General features: G+C 38.8%; 1 protein-coding gene across 1 annotated transcript; it reads right to left on the minus strand.

Annotated features, from left to right (window-relative positions):
- Positions 1 to 1,163: 1,163 nt before the first annotated feature.
- Positions 1,164 to 2,243, minus strand: LOC141609058 (alpha-aminoadipic semialdehyde synthase). The gene is made up of 3 exons (XM_074428296.1): positions 2,083 to 2,243; positions 1,598 to 1,764; positions 1,164 to 1,481 (listed from the first exon to the last, which is right to left on the minus strand). The coding sequence occupies exons 1-3, from the start codon at positions 2,143 to 2,145 to the stop codon at positions 1,406 to 1,408; spliced, it is 306 nt and encodes a 101-aa protein (XP_074284397.1). The 5' UTR covers positions 2,146 to 2,243; the 3' UTR covers positions 1,164 to 1,405.
- Between the last annotated feature and the right edge of the window lie 20,182 nt (positions 2,244 to 22,425).

Raw genomic sequence — 22,425 nt, forward strand, 5'->3', positions numbered from 1 at the left:
AAAAGAGGAAAATAGGCGATTTTGATCATTTATGACCAAGTTTCACAATATAAGGCCTAGGATTCACGAAACAAAGTCTATGATTAACAAAATAATAAAAAGAGCAAAATAGGTGATTTCGACCATTTTGTGACCAAATTTCACAATATTACCTTCTATTTTCACAAAACAAGCACTAAGATTCACAAAATAAGGTATAGGATCCACAAAATAATAAAAGGAGCAAAATAGGTGATTTTGACCATTTATGACCAAGTTTCACAATATAAGGCCTAGGATTCACGAAACAAGGTCTATGATTTACAAAATAAGAAAAAGAGCAAAATAGGTGATTTCGACCATTTTATGACAAAATTTCACAATATTACCTTCTAGTTTCACAAAACAAGCTCTAAGATTCACAAAATAAGGTATATGATTCACAAAATAAGAAAAAGAGGAAAATAGGCGATTTTGACCATTTATGACCAAGTTTCACAATATAAGGCCTATGATTCACGAAACAAGGTCTATGATTCACAAAATAATAAAAAGAGCAAAATAGGTGATTTCGACCATTTTGTGACCAAATTTCACAATATTACCTTTTAGTTTCACAAAACAAGCTCTAAGATTCACAAAATAAGGCATATGATTCACAAAATAAGAAAAAGAGGAAAATAGGCGATTTTGTCCATTTATGACCAAGTTTCACAATATAAGGCCTAGGATTCACGAAACAAGGTCTATGATTCACAAAATAATAAAAAGAGCAAAATAGGTGATTTCGACCATTTTGTGACCAAATTTCACAATATTACCTTCTATTTTCACAAAACAAGTTCTAAGATTCACAAAATAAGGTATAGGATTCACAAAATAATAAAAGGAGCAAAATCTAGTCAAGTCTAGGGTTCACATAATCTAGTCCAAACTTCACTAAATAAAGTTCAGGTTTCACATAATCAAACTTTAGTATGACAGAAACTGTGAAAAAACTATTGACATACACTAACATAGTCAAGGTTTGAGTAGAGAAACTGTGGACGAATCATTAATGTCGACCTACGCATTCCCAGTTAGGAAACCAGATAAGCATATTTTTTTAGGTGTTTGGAGGAAATGTAAAGAAGCACATGACATACCTTCTCAATGCACTCGTGAGTAAAATATTTCACCATTAAATCACACAACACACATACACTCGTGATCTGCGTTGAACTTTTTTTCTGCAACTTGTAATTTCCAACCACAAACTCAGAGGGTCATTGGCGACTTGGTGTGTCAAATAACCACATAGAGAAAGTTGGCAACTTATGAAGAGGCCACAGATGTCCCAATTACTCTTTTCCTCTGGCCTCATCACTAGAGGTTGTTGTCAGTACCACTGAGGTAAGAAAATACTTGAGAAGCATTTGAAACAAAACTAATCAAGAATACTTACTAATACTGAATGTTTTTTCTGATTGGAAAGAGAATCTGAAAGTGTCTCGGGTTTGTCACTGTATCAAAGAAGATAACAAAGAAAGAAAACATTCATTTACTACGGAGTATATATATACTAGAGGATATAAAGAAAAAATCAGGTTTATCTCATTTTTACAACGAAATAGCTTACTCTGAGGCAGATTCACGCATACGAGGAATGTACTCATATAAAGAGGTGAGTTCTCCCCTGTGAACAATACAAGCTAGTTTCAAATGGGCTGGTAATTCTGCAAAATCTTTTGTGGATGCTAGATGATCAACAAACTGTGAAAGAATATTTCCAAAATGTTGGGAAGCCTGTCAATAAAAGAAGTATGGACAAGCTGTTAGATAAAGATAACTTTAGTAGCTACTGCAGTCAAACATACCTCACAATATATGTTATTGTGAATTTCATATTATGTTGTGTACCGGCTATGTCTTCCACACGGCACTGAGGCATTGGTTTGACAACTGGACACTTAATTTTAAGCCAAAAATATGCGGACTTTTCATAAAATACTCATGTCAACACTTGGACACACACCCATATTCGATACTACTTCTAAACTAGTTTGAGTGACATAGGTCACAACCAAACTATACAAGTAAAAGATCTGGAAATTGACAAAGCACCTCTTTTGCAAACTCAGTGGGAAGAATGTCAACAGCAGAGCATATCACACCTTTACCATCCATGTCATTTTGGTATGTATCTGTAAAGGGATCAAATCTAAAAACAGAAAGTTTAAGATTGTGCTTGTGTATAAATACAATATGTCAAATAGTTCTACCGTAACTTGAGTATAATCACGAAACATCATGAACATTATGGGCTTCATTTTCCGATTTCTTTTGTCTATAAAATCAAGATACTTTACTAAATGCATGAAAGTAATGTTCTATGTTATAAGAATAGTTCCAAGTCAAATAAGGGAAAATTTTCATTAGGCAGGCAATTTGTAAGTAAGAAAGAGAGATTTTATTCGGATAGAATATAGTACTTTTTCAGTTCAAGCGAATTTGATAAGTTTGATAAAATACACATCCCACAGTCACATAGAAAAAACTTATGGAATTGGCTTGAGGGGATGCAATATGATTTAACAGAGCAAATAGACGCCAATTTAAACATTTCTATCCTCATGATAATCGTTTACTTCACAAATTGACATCATTTACTAAGGCTAGACAGAAGTGAAAATGTGTGTAACAAACAACATAATTGCACATGAATGCAAACAGTCAGAGATCAAATAATCAACTCGTATCATATAATCATAGAACGAAAAAACAAATAAAATCAAATATCATAAATTCAAAAGAAATTACCAGTGACGGCGATCAAACTGCGCAGTTCAAACTTTGAGAAATACACTAGCTTCATTACCGCCGACTCTCGAGCAGCAAGCGCGGCCTCAATTTCTTCACACTTAACAATTTCGGACTCAATTTGCCTTGTAATCTGAATATTCGCTTCAATTTCATCATTAACCTAAAAAAAAGAGGAATTTCGATCATGTTTTCGAAATGATTAACTTCGACATTAACACCGTAGGTCCGTAGCAATCAAATAAGGTTAAAATTTCGAATAATTGATTCGATTTCATCATCTAGCAATAATGAAATAGAAACTTCGATTTTTCGTCTCGATTTCATCGTTAACCTAAATCTAATTAAATCTTCGATTATTTGTAATAATTTACGACATTCAACAACATAGAAATCGAATGAGATGAAAATTAGAGTAAACCTTGTCAAGCATATCCTTGAGAGTCGAAATTTGGATAAGAATTGAGCTTGAGTCGTCCATGGCGATGCTGCGCGTCAAAACCTGAACGACAATGCCTCCTGATTTCTCCTTTGCTTCAAAGTTCGAATCACTGGAGCTGAGTTGAAGAGTTGAAGAGAGAAGGTGGAGCTGAGTGTTTTTTTTTTTGGTACTAAGAAGGTGGAACTGAGTTGAAGAGAGAAAAGAAAACAAGTAAAATGAGTCGATTGAATGAGATCTTAGTTGTGAAGTGGTGGATAATATAGTGGGGCACATGGCATCATATGGTGAGTGTATAGTTATTAGATCCGACGGTTTAGAATAGGTACAACTGCCTCACCCTAAGAGGGGTGCCTCACATGATTCAATTTACGTATATATATATATATATATATATATATATATATATATATATATATATATATATATATATATATATATATATATATATATATAGTCGGATCCGTGAGAACCACTAACATAACAAGAACCGTGAGAACCCTTACTAAATCATCATTAAATCTTGTTCCGAAAGTTTTGATGGATCATTTAGCTTTAGTTTAGTTTATTCAAACACATTTTTAGTATTGCTAAACAGAATTTATTGATTTTATTAACAAAATATAAACTTAATGTACAAAAATACAATTATGTATAATAAAATGGCTATAGATGCACTAAAACGAATACTAGGTGCATAAAAATTGTTACATGCATGAAAATGATTACTAGATGCATGAAAATACCAGGCTCTAGGTGCACGAAAACGAGTTCCAGGTGCATAAAAATTGTTAGATACATGAAAAATAAGTAGCAGGTGCATGAAAATTAATAAAATGTTTCTCGTCTCGATTTTCGGCAATAATTTATACATTTTGGACCAAGAAATATGTTTTCTAGCCATAAACTTCTATGCCGAATCCAGATATGTCGTTATTTTTTAGAAAAAAATATGTAAGGTGGAGTTCTCACAGTTCTCACTATGTAGGTGGTTCTAATCGGATCCCAAATCTACATATATATATATATATATATATATATATATATATATATATATATATATATATATATATATATATATATATATATATATATATATATATATATATATATATTTTTGTGTAAATTGAGCACATCATCACTATAATTTAGGGAGAGATACAAATTGGGGAAGGGTGAGACATATTCATCATGCATAATACGATGCTTTAACCACCTTTAGGCAAAAATATAAAAATAAATGAAAAAATCTAAACCTAAAGGAAGCCACGTACTTGTCAACTTTTGTATGGTTCTCTACCACATTAATATTCTCATGAAGTTTATGACATTTATTTCATATTAATAAAAAAATTGATTATACTGCTTCGTACAATTTGTGATTTATAACTTTTAGCTAACTTATTTGAACTTGCTTAGATTTATATATTTTAAGTGAAGAATATTAATTATAAATATGATAAAGATAAAGTTTGATCTTTAATTTCCTCAGAGATAAAAAAACTCAAATTTTATTTTTCTTATAATATACTAATTAAAGGTCATAATGTAAAACAGAAAACTACACCACAATCTACTATTTCAATATGTCGATGATCAACACTCAAAATAGCACATTTGTTACTTAAATAGTGTAAAAACTCTCAAAATGCAAAAAAAAAAAATGTTCAATCTGTCGTTATCAAACAAAACCTAAGTTTCTGCATTTTTTTTTGTCATGTTCAACTTAATCTTTACGGGATGTAAAAATGATGAAGTTCAGAAAGTAGCGGTTAGTTTTCTGTTAGTTAGATGAACTTTTCAAGAGAGAGATGAAAGCTTTGCATTTTAGACCGTTTTATGTGTGAACCGAAGAGATTAAGTAGTGGGCTAAAGGTTGTTTCAAGTGGGGATGAGGTTGATTGCGAGGAGATGGTTGACAAAAGTTTTTCCTTACTAGATCTAGAAAGAGGATAATAATTATGAGATAATAAAATTTGAAGAAAAAAGGATAATGAAAATGAGATGGAGGTATTAAGATTTATTTATGCAAAATGAAATAAATAGCAAAGTTTGTATATATATATATATAATATTCAAACTTATTCAGTTTACAAACATAGTACCCAAACACTTTGTTTGAGTATCTGGAATAGAGGTAGGGGAGGGGATGAGAAAAAGACTAGGAAGGGAAAGGGAGAGAGATAAGAGGGAAGATTGCTTCTTAAACTTTTCTTTGTTTAAGGAAAAATAAATTGTCTTCGATAAGGGAGACGAGGATCCATATCATCTGAAGTAAAGATTAGTGTTTCATGGAGGTGAATGTGATTTATGACTTCTTAGATGTAAAACGTGGCAGAAAGATAGTGATAGTGGTAGTGGATTGGAGGTTGTTTCAAGTAGCAAGAACTAATCACAGTGGCTAATGTTTTATTTTGCGGGTAAATTAGTGGGGTGGAGGGAGGGTGCATTTGTGGAGGGTGATGAGTTTAACGAGGATAGTGATAATAAATAAGGTTATTTATTAGCAAAATATCGCTTACATTAAAACATATAGGTAACCTGAATAATAACAAGAAACCTCAAAAGATCATACTGATAAACTTAATCTTGACTCCATCAATCCAAATTAAAGTAAAATGTTAATTCTAACAATATTGTCGAGAGAAAGGGTTAGTTTCCATTAGATTGTGGATTCTTCTAGAAGTAGGGGTTTAGTTTTTCACTTGGTTGGATAAATTTGAGAGAAGTTTTGAAGACAAGGATCGATCTTTCAAGAGATGAGATTGTTTTAGATCATGTGTGTGAATAGGGAAGAAGAATAGGGGTCTGTGTGAAAGATTTTATTTCAAATGAGAAGATGGGGGCAAGACTATTGATATAAGGGGTGTCATAAGCAGCCCCAGCCATGTAGTATTGCGTTGGAATTTGGTTCACATTCAAAGGTACGTCTATAATTTGACCGGGAGATATAACATTTACCTACCTGTAAATGTTTTTACATAACTACCATTTGACCCAACAATGATTAAATTATGGTTGTTATTCTAAAAAAGGATATTTGTTGCATCATTAAGTTGATTATGAAAAGTAGATATTATTGTTTTCCTTGACCAGTTGAAAAACAAACAGGTATTAATGAACAAAATCTAAAAATTCTCAGTCCCAAGTATCATATATATAAACTTCATATCGGTTTCATTTTCCTAAAAAAACAACGTTGTCGAGATCAAGGGTTAGTTTCCATTGGATGGTGAATTTTTCAAGAAGTAGGGATTTAGTTTTTCACTTGGTTGGATAAATTTAAAATAAGTTTCGGAGACAAGGATCGATCTTTCAAGGGATGAGATTGTTTTAGGTCACGTGTGTGAATAAGGAAGAAAAATAGGGGTCCGTGTGAAAGATTTTGTTTCAAATGAGAAGATGGGGGCCAAAACTATTGCTAGAGAGGGGGGTGGTCATAAGCAGCCCTAGCTATGTAGTTTTACGTCGGAATTTGGTTCACATTCAAACGTACTTTTATAGTTTGACAGCGAGATATAACATTCTAACTACCTCTAAATGTTTTTACATAATTACAATTTGATCCAGCAATGATTAAATTATGGTTGTTATTCGAAAGAAAGAGATATGTTGCATCATTGAGTTGATTATGCAGAGTAGATATTATTGTTTTCCTTAACCAATTGAAAAACAAACAGTATTAGTGAACAAATTTTAAAAACTATCACTCCAAGTATCATATATATAAACTTCATATTGGTTTTATTTTCTTAAAAATAAGTATTTTATTAATCGAACACTCTTTTATTCTTATGTTAATATTATGTTAACGGGAATTATTTGTTGGTCATGCGGCATACATAAAATCTTAGACATGAACGATGTACTATATGTCTATATTCTATTTTATTGCAAAATTTATCACACATTATTTTAATATCCATACAACGCACGGGCAAGAAAACTAGTGGGTAAGAAAGGGGAACAAATGATTTATGGTATGTAGAGTTAAGTCAAGCTAGTAACAACCATATGCAAGGCTGCTCAATTCCCAAAACTATTCCCAAAAATTCCGATACAAATCATAAGAATGCTCTCCAAAATATATGAGTAAGACATGAGCGCTTCTTACACCAACTTCTTCTTCTCTTTCAAAATACAAACCATGCTTCTCTTTTTCATTTCATGCTTTTTCTTTCTCATCTTTTCTTTTTCAATTCATTTTCATCATTTTTTCCATTTTTCTTTTCTTTCATTTTTTTCTTTTCTCATTTCTTTTCTCCAAGAGCATTAAGACCAAGCTCACAATTATATTTCAAGATAGAATAAATCCCAAATGAGCACCCAAACACAACTAATCAAAGCTACTAACTCAACAAGGTAGGCAATTTTTATATGTATCTAGGGATAAATTTTGTGAAGGGGTTCAAAAAGGCAAATTTAATCATGTGAGTGGCTCCAAAATGCTAACAACAAATGAATGCATGCTTATAAAGAGATGAAATCAAGACCATACTTGTGCGTTATTGATATAACACATACCATAAGGAGACCTACACTCACCTAAGAGAGACCGGATATGGATACATCAGTCTAAGGAGGTTCTACCTTACCAATTTTGTAGCTTGCCAATAGTCAAGATCAAGCCTATTCGGTTCATTTTCCATCTCCCACCTACTATGCCAAGACATCCCCATGTAGCAATTATCCCATTAAATAAGAATAAATCATTAGCTATAAGTTATTATTAGGATAAACAAGAGGGCAAAAAAACATATTTTTATGACAAAAGAAGGCTATAAGCTAGCAAAAACACGGAATTACTCAAAATTTTCAGAATTTTCTAAATGCAACTACACTACAAAGCAAATGCAATCCCCCCCCAAGCTAAACACAACACTGTCCTCAATGTGCCAACAATTAAATCACCCAACTAAACCATAAAAATGGCTTAAAGCACATAAACAAGAAGGACAAGAGGTCATATTTAATGGGTTGCGAGAAATTAAACTAAAGTATAATGTAAAGAATACTTACTAGACTAGCTAGCCTCCCCCCAAGCTAGAACGTATACACGAGACTCTTCAATTCATCAATAATTCAAGAAAAGAGCCAAAAATTGAAAGTTTGATGAAGGAATGATGCTTGCAAGTGATTTGGCAATTTTCTATTTTTTTTTTTTCCGAAAAAAGTTGCGTCCCCGATCGGGGTTGACCAAGTGTAGCCGGGTTTGACTTTTCCTCCGTGTTTCTTTTAGCTCCTCCGGTGTTAAAAACTACTAAAAGCGATTTCCCGAAATGAATATCCATTGTCCTCTATAAAGCATGTCAACGCCCTTAGAAGTTGATCATATTCCTGCACATGAGCAATACACAAGCATATGCAAGCAATTGATAAGGTATAAGCATGAAAGATCAAAGGCAAGAAAGGATTAGTCTTATCAAAATGCCCATGAGATATTTCAAATAGAACCACCGTACTCCACTCGTCAGCAAGAGAAAGAGCATCATGCTTAAGACCATAAAAATAATCGTTAGTGCACAAATTATAATCATGAATGGTCTCAAATTGGTGGTATGAAAACTCTAAGTGGTAGGACTCATCATAAATGAAGGGTTCATCCCACTTATCCTTTAAATGAAAATCGCTAAGTCCTTCATCTACCTCAATTGGGTCAACTAAATCCCATGTGAAAGGATTTTCAAAGGTTTCACATGTCTCGGGTAAAATCTCATCCGTTTCACTATGGTCGGGCCCAACATTATCCATGATGAGTGTGTTATCTACTACAAGATCAATGTTATCAATATGAGTCTCTAAATTTTCAATTGGAATGACATTAGGGGGACTTTAAAAGAAAAAGTCGGACTATCATCATCGTCATCCAATGATTCAAAATCATTAGATTGAAAAGACTCACATTGGGAGGGTGGAAGAGCATAAGTATTGGCCAATTGCTCACTTGCTTCACGCATTTCTTCGAGTATTTGTTGGCTATGAGCCAGAATTGCATAAACTTCCTCTTTAAAACCCGGTGACAAAGTTTGTTGGCGAGCTACTTCCCGACATTGGTCGGCCATATGAACCTTAGGAAAACCCAAAGCTCCTCTGCACTCTTGTAGTAAAGAGTCCCACAACTCATGTAAAGAGCCAAATCACGGGACTTGGAATCCATTCCTTCAAGTACAACCTAACCCAATTCATATTTATTGTAAATGAATCCAAAAGAAGCAATATGATTAACGTATTCGTCAAATTGGGATAAATAGTCATGAAAGGGTTGGTTTTGTTGTTTTAAGAAAGGAAGTACAACCATTGGACGGATATGAGGATCCCCTTGAGATAGTTTTACCACCTGAAAAAGGCACTAAAACTACAAGAAACCCGTGAGAAAGCACGATCCCAAGGAACAAGTGTTCTCCGGGACAAAATAAAACAAGATAAAATTCAACAACTAATAGCAAACAAAACCGTCTCCCCGGCAACGGCGCCAAAATTTGATAAGCTATCGCACACCTATGCAAAAATAAATACCCTAGACACAAATAAATGACGTAGGGGTCGAATCCACAGAGAGACGATAGTTGTTAATTAGTTGTTATGGAGTGAATTTTATCTTGAGTCGATTCGGTTGATTGATTGATTTGATTTATGTTGATGTAAAAACAATAATAAAGAAAGAGTCTAGGGAAGTCGGGTCACATATGCAAATATATGTAAATGCTTTATGTCAAACTCGGATTAGATAGTAATGATAATTGTTTAGGCTTAAAGACACCCACCTCTCGATATTAGTGTCAACCATAGAACGGGTCCTAACGATCTCTCGATATGGCTAGGTCGTCTACTAAAACATTCTTAGTCTAATTCATTTTCATGCCTCTCGAATTATAAAAACGAATTAACAAATTTAATCTAAGATAATGGCCAATAATCAAAGATTAACAATAAGGTACAAGCATGTTATAGAAACTATTATGTGATCACTAAGTATCCTAATTTATCATGTTACAAATATTTTTTATGCATGACTCCCTTTATCCCCTAGACAAGATATACTACTCTTGCATTATGTAAATTAAGCTAATGATGAACAAAATGATAAACATAATGATAAATAACTAATACTAGAAATAAATTACCTCAACAATGGAAATGGAATTGGAATTGGAGAACAATGCAAAAGGAAATAACTTGGAAATGAAATTGTAATTTGTAATACTTAAAGGAAATGATAACAAACTAATGAAAACTAAACAACACTAAGCTAATCTAACTACTGAAGTTTAGAGAAAATTCTATGTGGAAAATGTGTGGAAAAAGGTGTGTAAGAAGTGTTGAAGTCTACACCCTTTATATAGGAAATAAGGGGTGAAATTTAAAGTAAATACAAGGGGTCAACCCCAAGTATTTTCTCTTAATTGCTTGATTTATTACCAAAGGAATCCTAAGTGAGCTATTAATACGTCTTTAATCTCCGGTTAATCACACAATTTAGCATCCCATGAGCATCCAAAGTTGAGCATCCCATGTTGAGTTTGTGTAGACTTCTTAATTTGGGCTTCATTTGTGATTTCATTTGTGCATCAACCCACTTTACAATTTGTGGACAGCGGGGGGCCCACAGGGGCGCTTGGGAGGAAGAGAACAAGCGTTTGCATTTTTGTTGGAGTCGCCACCAATTTTTATGCGAAATTGGAACCGTTCGAATACCTCGTGCCATGTCAAGACACAAAGTAGAGACATGAACACTAAGCAATCATTACCCTTAGCATTCTATGTCTAGAATGACTCTCGTGGATGCCAATGAACACGGGTGTTCACGGAGATCTGGAGTAAGGGGTGAGGGTACGTATTTGGAAGCTCTTTTGATCGAACACCTAATCCCGCCCGCCTCGATAGCGGCCTCTACTAATGATCAGGGACATCATTTATACTTGATATATCGTCGGCTATATGCATGCAATGCAACATCCAAGTGTTAATCCTAGCATGTGAGAATTAACTAAGTCGGTGGACAATTCGTTTAACATACAATTGGGTCGAAGTAGGATTTAATGTTCAATTACATGTGAAAACATACAAATGATACAAAATACAATGATAAATACAATAAGAAAATTGCAATAATAAAAATTACAATAATTACATTGGGATAGGTGATTTATGTTGAAAATACCTTTAAAACGGATGATTTGAGAAAAAGAATAAAAGAATAAATCAACGAACAGAATAGAAGGCGGTAATACGAATAATAGTCAATTATACGTAAACTAATTAAACTAAGTCAAGGCAACAACGGAGTTCAGAGGCAGAATTCAACCCGGAACAGGCGCATCAGAACTGCGTCCTTTGGAATAGGCGCAGCAGTTGCTGCGTTTGTTCTTGACCTGAATTCTGGCTGTGAAGCCGGAATTGCATGTTGTTAATACTCGTCGGTAAATTTAATGATTGATTAAATTATTCACTCGGATGAAAGTGATTAATAGGTTATTTACATGTGATTAAGGGTCATAAAACAATAAAACATGGACGAATGATTGATTAATGACATGGGTGAATGAAATAAACTAAACATGATAAATTGACGACGAATATGCGATGAATATGACAATAAACAGATGAAAATATATCAAAGATCGAATTCCAGAAACTCAATATTGATGAATTGAATTTCTACAACCCGGATTGAATTTTATGACGAAAACCCGCAAATATGAGATTATAAGGGATTTAAGTCGAATTTAAAGATGAATTAAAACATATTAATGATGAATGATAAACATGTGAAACAATTATGCTATTATGTCAAGAAATAAAGAAAACAAACGAAACAAATAAAAGTTTGATGAATTACAGAGGACGAAGGAAGAATAAAGGAAGCAGGAACTGCGGTAGCCTCACGAAGAGGCGCAGCAGGAACTGCGCTCCTTCGAAGAGGCGCAGCAGATGCTGCGTCTTTTCTCTCCTGCGGAAGAAAGATTTCCGTGTTTAAGTTATGGTAGGACGGAATAATTTGGTTTTCATTAATATTTTATGTGAATATTACGGGAAATTGTTTACCAAAGGATAAAGATTGTAAAATATTTATAAAATATGGAATAGAAATATCCGGAACATTCCAGAACATTATGACTCGGGATTTAACGGTTATCAAAAAATGAAGACGGTTTTAGGCCCGAACTCCAAATGTACTCTAATTACTGTCAAAACGACCTTATCGGCACGTAGATGACAACTAAGAGGTAGACATTAGTATTTGAGCAATCACTTGACGATAAACTTACGTTCCGCGTAGCAAACATGCGGCCCAATCATCACCGGGTGGTTTGCGGGAGGTGCAGAAATGAGGTATCTACAGAGCCCCCACTTTGACTGAGGCTTGGACAAGGCGAAAGTCAAAGTATAGCCATCAGGTCAATCGAAGATTACAACCTGACGACTATGGCGACGCGAGGCGGCTCAAGGAGTCTGAGCCAAGGACCTGTCATCGGGAACATTTTAGAGTCTGTCGACTATCGGGGAGGGTCGTTTAAAGTCTATTAGACTACGTAAGGAGGCCCGCCAGCCATAAGAAGAGACCATACCTGAAACTTCTTGAGAGACGCTTCCGGAGGTGCATAGGAGCTAAGGTCAAGCGTGGGAGCTAAATAAGGTGAGTAGCAGGACGCAGGCGGGTTCTGCTGAGAGAAAACTGCTTGGGTAGTCTTCGAGAAGTAATTGCGAGTTGCAGGACACAGGCGGGAACTGCTGAGAGAAAACTGCTTGGGTAGTCTTCGAGAAATAATTGCGAGTAGCAGGACACAGGCGGGAACTGCTGAGAGAAAACAATGTTGATCTCCATGTCGGTCGTGAACTCTCGTATGGGGAACGTAATCGGGGATTTTATCTCTGTGCCTTGAGAGGGAAAGTATATCCGCTTACTCTCGTTTGGGGGCAAGATGATGAAGAGAAGGCGTGTCGAAACACCTGTCGAGAAATACTTGCTCGTTGCGACAAGCAAAGGTCTTGGAAGCAATAAGTAACGTATAATAGTCTCCTGTTGGATTAGAAAATACGGGCCGGAATGAAAGAAAATCGTCAAACGGATCAAAAGGATAAAATGGCATCAGGGAAGAGGCGCACCAAGGATGGGCCCACAAATAACGAACTCGTAACGAATTTTTGAAAACTCGTATGGAGGGAACACAAGGAAGAGGCGCAGCAAGAGCTGCGTCTCTTGGAAGAGGCGCAGCGCCTGCTGCGTCTATTCCCCAAAGTGTTTTTTCTGCGTAAAAACGCGATAATCAGAAGGGTTTGTGTTCATTTGTTCGAAACATAATTCACACATTTCTCTCTCAAATATTCACCATTTATGCCAAGGTTTGATCCAAAAGCTTGAATTAATCATGACTAATCGAGGTATGTGCTTCATTCTTGCATTAATCTTCTGTATTGGCTTAATTTTGGATCGAAAAATTAGGGTTTTCAACCCAATTTGATCGAAAATTTGGGGCTTTTCCCCCAAATGCATTTGCCTTGTGAATTTAGCATTAGAAACGGATAATTGGTAGTATAAGGAACACAACCATGTATTTGTCTCGAATTTTCGTTGAGTTTTGAGCATTTGAGTGAATTTGAGACGGTTTCACAGCTGAACCGTAAATTGCTTCGAAAATAGCCTTAGGATTGTCCATTTGCGATGAAACTTGATATTTGGGATCCTTGGATGATGGGTAAAGTTCCTATCATCTCGGAATTTTGGTTTGTGACAACTTTTTCAGGACACTTTTCTAGGGCATAATTGCCGTTATAACGAAATGCCGCCGAAATTTCGACTTGAACCCAGAACTAGGCTTCAAATTAGGCTTGACTTGACCCAAATTACCACATGAGCGTTTGGGTTTGTGAGAATATGCCCAAAGATGGCGAGAAAAGATCGATTTCAGGGCTTCCAAAGGCTCGAAAATCCCTTAACTAAGGCTCGTCGTCACGTGACGCGGCCTAAATTTGCTTTAATGTTGCAGGTGATAAGGCTTCTACTTTTGGGAGGACTCCCATGGAGATAGACGTTGCTACTGTTGAGGAGGCTTTAGAGCAGGCCTTCACCGACGCGGTGATGGCTGCTGGGGACGAGATCCATGAGGAGGAGGCTGTTGAGGAGGAGGAGGCCCCGAGACGGGCCAACGTTGGGCGAGGAGGTCGTCAGCTGAGAGGGGCTCCTACGTGGGCGAGACCAGGAGAGTAGGCACTTCTTTGGGTGGCTGCGAGAGGGTCACCTGTCCTACAGGACGCTGAAGAGCTTGGTAAATAGGAATTCACTACTCATCACTCATCTTCTTTCATTCATTTGTTCATATCTCTTCCAATTTTCATTCAAAAACTAAAGATAGCTTTTGTTTCAAATCATAATAGGAGGCCGGGAACATTAGGTCGTTCTCGGGCTACACGACAGAGATGGAGTGCTACGAGCGGCTGTCGGCGGAGGAGCGCGCCATGATCGAGCGCGGAGCATTCGGTGCCTTGGTGCAGGCCTGGAGGGATACCGCGAAGAGGAAGCTGCGGGCTAACCTTAGCCTGGTCCGCGCTTTCTTGGACCGATTCTGGGATACGACTTCCACGTTTCACATGCCTTTTGGTGAGGTGGGAGTCACTCTGGAGGACTACGGCATGATTTCTGGTCTGCCGTGTGGGTATGAGGCTGTGGAGTGGCCGGAGACTGCCATGAGGGTGGACTCGGCCGAGGCTAGAAGGTTGATCGGCTGGAACTTATCGCCAAGGGCTGTCACAGTGTCGGGTTTGGTGCCCATCTCCTACGTTCGAGACTATTTTGCGGGAAAGATCCCGGCGTTGGTGACGATTGACGGGAGGGAGACGGCTCCACCTCCCTGTACAGCTGAACAGAGGGTCCGTTTGTGGCTCTGGTGGTTTCTGTCTTCGATTTACCTCGGAGACAAGGGAGAGAGGCTGTCGACGAAGCTTCTTCCCTTCCTTTCTGACCTGAGCTCCCTAGGGCGATGGGACTGGGTCACTACTGGTTTTGCGGTCCTCATCCGCTTCATGAGGGCCATGGTTCATCCGGAGTTGATGGAGAAGGGGACTTCTCCTGGCGCTGTCGGACCTGGACTACTGCTGGAGGTATGAACCTTCATTTAGACCGAAATCAATTCCTTTCTTTAGCAAATCACGAAAGATCGTTATTAACTATCTTGCTTTACAAGCGTGGGTGTACTCCTACTTTCCGGGCCTCGCGCCCAAGAGGACGGAGCCGCTGGAGAAGGCCTATCTCGTGGTGAGGGATTGGGTGATGTGCAGGAGGAAGAGCAAGCGTTCTTCTCACGGTGTCTACCGGCAGGACGTGAACGCTCTTCAGCTGGACAGCGTAAGCATTTCACTTATATTCATTTGCTTCTATATTGCTCTTAAATTGATCATAAGAATGATTCCTTTGTTTATCTTGTCCCAGTGGGTGCCCAGGCCTTGGGTGGATTACGCTGATGCGCCTCCTTTTGTGGCTGAGGTCCTTCGACCTAGGAGCTCGAGCCGTCTGCTGTTGAGGACGTCGATGGGTCCTGTATGGTACTTGGGCGAGCGTTTGGCTCGTCAGTGCTATTGGGACGTGCTGACGGTTCCTGTCGATCCTCCTAGGACGATGTTCAGGGAGCCTTCTGAGGCTGAGAGGGAGGCGGACTTGGCTGGCGCTAGTGGTGACGCCCTCCTTCTTCCTGGCGAGGACTACTCGGCGTTCCTCTACGGGAGGTTGGCGTACTGGCCGGTAGTGGTGAGCATCTTTACTCTTCCTCTTTACTTGATTTTTGAGAACTACGATGAAAGATCATCGATTAATGAGAAACATTTGGTTTTGTAGGAGGTTCAGGCGGCGGGCATCGAGCCCCCAGAATACCCCGAGACCCTCGAGTACACTGACGCGACCGGGAGGACGACGATCTCCGATCTACGCGACTTTGACGTGGCTGTGACAGATGCTGGCCTGGACGATTGGCAGCATCTGATTCGGAGGGTAAACCTCTAATTTTGTGTAATTTTTGTGTAAGAACACATTTGATTGAGTTTATTCAATTATTGAGAACTTCTTTTTGAAAATGCAGGTTGCGCCGTCTCGGTTCGTGGCATTATGGAGGGTGGCCAACCGGCTGCGAGCTACTGCCGTCGAGGCGCTTGTCGGTGGTCGAGGCCGTCAGGTATGAACCTTGTGCCTATTTCATTTTCGAATTTCGATTTTCCAACTTTTCTTGAAACGATTGCTTGGAATGATTGACATGAGCCAATTTTGTTGTTTACAGAGGGTCCGCGAGCTGGAGCGAGAGTTGACCCAGTCTTGGGAGGAGACAGCTCGTTTGTTGAGGGAGCTCGAGGTTCGAGACGCCGAGATTGCCGCTCTTGCGGCAAGGGTTGCGGAGCTGGAGGGCGACCAGCAGTAGTTTTGTTTAGTTTTTGTTTGTTTGTTGGCTGTATTTTGCACAGTTGTACATTTGGACCTTCATTTTGAACATTATGGACTTTGTTTGGGGCTCGAGCCCCCAGTTTGTTGTACATTTCCCTTTTTGGTTGTATATATGATGGCCTGAGTGCCTTTGTTGCTGGGCTGTGTTGCTTGTGCCTGCAGGTTAGCTTTGAACAGGTTTGGCAGATGACGGTTTACGCCGTCATGCCGCCGGAATTTACATAGAAATCACGCAAAACATACATTTGTATATATACATGGCCTTGATTAGCGCAAAACGAATGACTCAAAAGAATGCAAAAAATGCAAAAATTTTGCCGGAAATGACCGGACGGTAGGGAGGGTTACCCCCTAAAAAAAGAAAAAAAAAAGAAATCTATAAGTTAGAAATGAGATGATTAAAAGAATGAAAATAAATGGAACAAATTTAAATTTAGAGTTTATTTCCTAAAATGAATTATAAAAATGAAAATTATTTTCTAAAATGAAAAACATTAAAAAAATGAAAATTATTTCCTAAAATGAAAATGTACAAGTGTGCGAAAATGACGAAAATGTCGATGTCGTCCCGGAAAGCGTGCCCGCGGAAGTTAGGAAACCCGAAATATGGTAACTTTCATGTATTTACCAAAATAATATCCCGTAGGAATAGGAAATTATTCGTCATGGAATTAGGAAAGATCCAACGCGGAAAATCACAGAAGTTAAGCTGAGGAAGAGGTGCAGCATGAGCTGCGTCCCTTTGAAGAGGCGCAACAGGTGCTGCGCCTGTTCCCAAGTTGTTTTGTTCTGGCATATTTTTGGAAACAGAAATTAGTATAAATAGAGACGTCGATGGAGCTTTTATTCACACAATTCTTCCGTCTCTTCTTCGTCCTATTACATAAAATTCTCAAAAATAATCCTTCATCGTGAATACTTTGGAGGTTTGCGTGAAAGAATGGACCAACGAATTTTCAAACATGGAGAAATATGATATGGGCGCCTATAATCTTGGATCATTGTTGAGTTTAAAGCTCATCAAGGTTGTTAAACCGTTCTTGGATGCTTGTCTTGACTATTGGGACCCAAATTACCATGTTTTGCGTTCCCTGGAGGCGATATTTGCCCATTTCCTGAAGAAATTGCTGCTATTGGTGGGTGGGACCCTGAACACTTGCCCGTCATTCCTTCTACTTCGCAAGGGTACAAGAGCAAATTTAGAGACTTGCTTGGGTTGACTAGACTCGAGGTGGACCGTTTAGTGACCTCGAAGGGAGTGCGAATGTTGGACTTCATTGACCGATTTATTAACAGGGCTGACCCCACCGTTTCTCATGTTGCCAGGCGAAGGGTATTCGGGTTTTGTTTGTTGCGTGTGTATGTTTTCCAAGGGCATGTTGATGAAGACTTGAGAGGTGATCCTCGTCTTCTGGGCCTTGTTGAGCAAATGGAGCTGCGCAGGAGCCCAGCTTGTTTATGCTTAGTAGAGATCCTTTTGGGCTTGGATAATAGGAAAGCCAACCGCGACCTATCGTATTTGGGAAGTCCCGTCATTCTGCAGGTAAAAGAACATTTCTTTCTCTTTTTTTATTTTGTTCCTTTCTTTTTTTGTTTTTTTCGTTTGTTTGTTTGTTTGTTTTTTTTTCCATTTTTTTTTTGTTTTTTTTCGATGTCTAATACCCGCTTTTGGTAGGTTTGGCTTATGGAACGGCTTCGATTGATCGAGCCCCCAGTTCATGTTCCTTCCTATCATGCTCGTTCAATTGCGATGAGGACCAGGCTTTACATGGTGGATTTCACCCGAGTCTGCAATTATTGGGAGAACAAACTGAAGAGCGATGATGGCCCGTTGATTAGGTGGATTGTGCCGTGGTGGCATCTCAAATCTGTCACTGGAGTGTCTTCTTTGGATCCTACTCGGTCCGTTCGCTTTCCTGGCTTGGAATTTATGGTGTGCATTTTCCCGGAAAGGCGGATGAGACAAGTTGGACTAAAACAAACGATCCCGAAGCTTGACACCGTCCCGCAGACTGCTGTGGCGCTTACTACAGAGAGCCGAAGGGAGTGGGTCATTAAATGGGCTCAATGAAATGTATGGTTCTTGAACTCTTCTGCAAATGCCTTATGGGTGTCAGATTCTTATCTGCGATGGAGGAAAGCTACTACTCCGGAAGAGCGCGAGAGACTGAGAAAGCGCGAGCCCGTTGACTACAAGGTGCGCGAGGTGGAGAAAGAGAAAGAAAAGCATTTTACTGAGGGAGAGGAAGAAGCCGGGTTTCGAGTCGTTCATCCTTCGAAGAAACCGAAGACTTCTCCTGTCGTAGAGACGGTGATTGGCAAGAATGGAAAGTCTAGGCCTCGAGAAAGACCGTTAGTGATTAGGTCTGAGGTGGCGCAAGAGCGTCCGGCTCGAGGTCGTGACAAGAAATATGACAAGAATGACAAGGGCAAAGGGAAGATGGAGGAATAGCCCAAGTCTTTATTTATTATTTATTATTATTATTATTATTTATTGTTGTAATAAAAAGGTGGGGTTTTTAGAATCCTAGCCTATTTTATTTTTATTATGTAGCGTACTATTATTATTAGAGAATGAATGAAATAAAAAGGTTAAATGGTTATGAAACCGTTATGATGTTCTATTTATTATTCTTGTCAAATTCCAAATGCAATGCAAATGTCCTTCTATTTACATTTTAAAAGTAGTGGGTTGTATCCTGTGAAGGATTGCCTACGTATTCACTTAAAAAAATGAAATCAAACCCTTGCGCGTAGTTCGAGTAAATGTAAAAGAATAATCGTTCTAAGCAAGAGCTTGTAGTGAACTTAGAAAATAAGCATGAGCTTTTGCTTACTCTGAAGGTGCAAATTTAGTTTATTTGATGATATGAGGATGACAAAAATTGCCAAAGCGCAAGAGCAAAGTGACATTAGCTTATTTCAGCTTGACCAGGAGCCGTTTATTTAGTGCCACAAGAGCGACACGTGAGGTTACGCGAGTCGCGTTTTTTGTTCCTATTCTAGGCATAGTACCTTTTTAGTTGGTCGAGGTTTGTTGGGTTGGAAAACTCATCCCGTCTAGGTCTGTGATTCTAACCGCACTCCCTGGAAGTATGGATTTGACTAGAAATGGTCCGGCCCAATTAGGTTTGAATTTTCCCCGTGGGTCAACAGGTAGAAGAGCTCTAACCGATTTGAGTACTAAGTCTCCTTCCTTGATGTTTCTTGGCTTAACCCTTTTTTTGAAAGCTCGTTTGATACGTGCTTGATATGCTTGGACATTATGCAAGGCGCGTAGCCTACGTTTATCCAGGAGGATGAGTTCTTCATACCTATCCCTCTTCCAATCGGCTTCTGGGATTTGACTTTCGAGTAAAATACGCAAGGATGGTATCTCTAGCTCGACTGGTTGTACAGCTTCCATGCCGTAGGTCAAATAGAAAGGAGTAGCCCCAGTGGGGGTTCTAACAGATGTACGATATCCCCACAAAGCAAAGGGTATCTTGCTTGGCCAATCTCGATAGTTGTCAATCATCTTCTTGAGAATTGTGACAACGTTCTTGTTTGCTGCCTCTACCGTGCCATTAGTCTGTGGCCTATAGGGCGAAGAGTGGTGATGCCTAATTTTATACTTGGCTAGCAATTGCTCAATCTCAGCTTGGAAATTTGATCCGTTATCGCTAATGATCTCATGTGGGCAACCGTATCGACAGATGATGTTGTTTTGTATGAACTTTGCCACATTTTTAGCCGTGAGACTAGTATAGGAAGCCGCTTCTACCCATTTGGTGAAATAGTCGATTGCCACTAGGATGTAACAGTTACCTCTGTTCCTAATGGGGTTATTTATTATTCCGATTATGTCAATTCCCCAAGCAGAAAATGGCCAAGGTGAGGTCATCGTATAGAGCAATGAAGGAGGGACGTGTTGTACATTCCCGAAGATTTGGCAATTGTGGCAATGTCTTACGTATTTGATGCAATCGGATTCCATTGTGGTCCAATAATATCCTAAACGTGTGATTTTCTTTGCCATCATGGGCCCACTCATGTGAGGACCGCATTCTCCATCGTGGACTTCTTCCATCACCTTTCGTGCCTGTGAATGATCAAGGCAACGTAGGATTACACCAAGAGGTGTTCTTTTGTATAACTCTCCTTGAATGAGAACGTATTGGGAAGCTAATAGGCGTATAGCACGTTGTCCCCTCTTGTCCATATCGGGTGGATAGGTACCATTGAGCTTAAAATTCAGGATTGCTTGGAACCATGGTTCCTGTGCGATTTCCTCTTCATCGGTGATTTGGTGTACATAAGTCGGCTCTGACCGTCGTTCGATGCACAAAGGCATTTCCACCATGTCATCTGGCATATTGATCAAAGATGCAAGTTTTGCAAGAGCATCTGCAAATTTATTTTCTTCCCGAGGTAGGTGTAGATATGTCACGTGATCAAAGAATTGGGCGACTTGGTCTATTCTGGCTTGATAAGGTGCTAGGCTTTCGCTTCGAATCTTCCAAGATCCTGTAACTTGGTTGATGATCAGTGATGAATCCCCATGTACTCGGAGGTTTTTAATGCCCAAGCTTACCGCCGCTTGTAATCTGATTAGACAAGCTTCGTATTTGGCAGCATTGTTTGTCACCTCGAAGTCGAGTTTGACAGCGATTGGTGTATGCTCACCTTCAGGAGAAATGAGCAACACTCCTATTCCAAATCCTCTTAAGTTTGATGCCCCATCAAAGTAAAGGTACCAGGAGTCTACATCAGTTTGGAGTATATCCTCATCCGGAAATGACCAAGTATCTATTGTTTGTGCATCATTGATGGGATTTTCTGCGAAGAATTCGGCAACGGCACGACCTTTTATAACTTTCAGAGGCACGTATTTGAGGTCAAATTCTGAGAGCATCAAAGTCCATCTTGCTAGGCGTCCATTGAGGACGGGTTTTTCGAAGAGGTATTTGACTGGATCCATTTGGAGTATATTTTGACGGAGTAGCTAAGCATGTAATGGCGTAGCTTCTTCGTCGCCCACACAAGAGCGAGGCATGTCTTTTCGAGTGGTGAGTATTTGCACTCGTACTCCAAGAACTTCTTACTAAGGTAGTAGATAGCTCTTTCTTCACTTCCTACGGTCTGAGCTAGCATGGCACCCATGGCTGTTTCGGTTACTGTGAGATATAAACCAAGAGGTTGATCTCGTTGAGGTGGCATGGGCACTGGTGGTTTAGCCAATATCTCTTTGATTCGGTCGAACGCCTTTTGACAATCATCATCCCACATGGTGTGGTCTTTTTTCTTGAGCTTTTTGAAGATAGGCTCGCAAATCATGGTGAGTTTCGATATGAATCGACTTATATATTGCACTTTTCCCAGGAATCCTCTGACTTCTATTTCTGTTTGAGGTTGTGGCATTTCGATCAGAGCCTTGATCTTGGAAGGGTCTATTTCTATACCTCGTTGGCTAACGACGTATCACAGGAGTTTGCCAGATGTTACTCCGAATGTGCATTTCTGAGGATTGAGCCTCATGTTGTACTTTCGTAGCCTTGTGAAAAATTTGCGAAGGTTCGCAATATGCCCCTCTCTTTCCTTGGATTTGACAATCATGTCATCTACGTATACCTCAACTTCTTTGTGCATCATGTCATGTAAGAGTGTAGTTGCGGTGCGTTGATATGTAGCTCCGGCGTTGATCAATCCAAATGGGATGACCGTATAACAATAGGTTTCCCATTGAGTGACAAAGGCGGTTTTATGCATGTCTTCTATGGCCATCTTGATTTGGTTATAACCC

Source organism: Silene latifolia, chromosome 10, assembly GCF_048544455.1.
Source record: "Silene latifolia isolate original U9 population chromosome 10, ASM4854445v1, whole genome shotgun sequence".
NCBI lineage: Eukaryota > Viridiplantae > Streptophyta > Magnoliopsida > Caryophyllales > Caryophyllaceae > Silene > Silene latifolia.

Excerpts from the sequence above, each read along its gene's own strand:
- LOC141609058 (XM_074428296.1), bottom strand. The coding sequence starts at position 2,145 with ATGGATGGTAAAGGTGTGATATGCTCTGCTGTTGACATTCTTCCCACT. Across the intron at positions 1,765-2,082 it reads CCACTGAGTTTGCAAAAGAG|GCTTCCCAACATTTTGGAAA; the intron begins GTGCTTTGTCAA and ends TTTTATTGACAG. Across the intron at positions 1,482-1,597 it reads ATGCGTGAATCTGCCTCAGA|TGACAAACCCGAGACACTTT; the intron begins GTAAGCTATTTC and ends TCTTTGATACAG.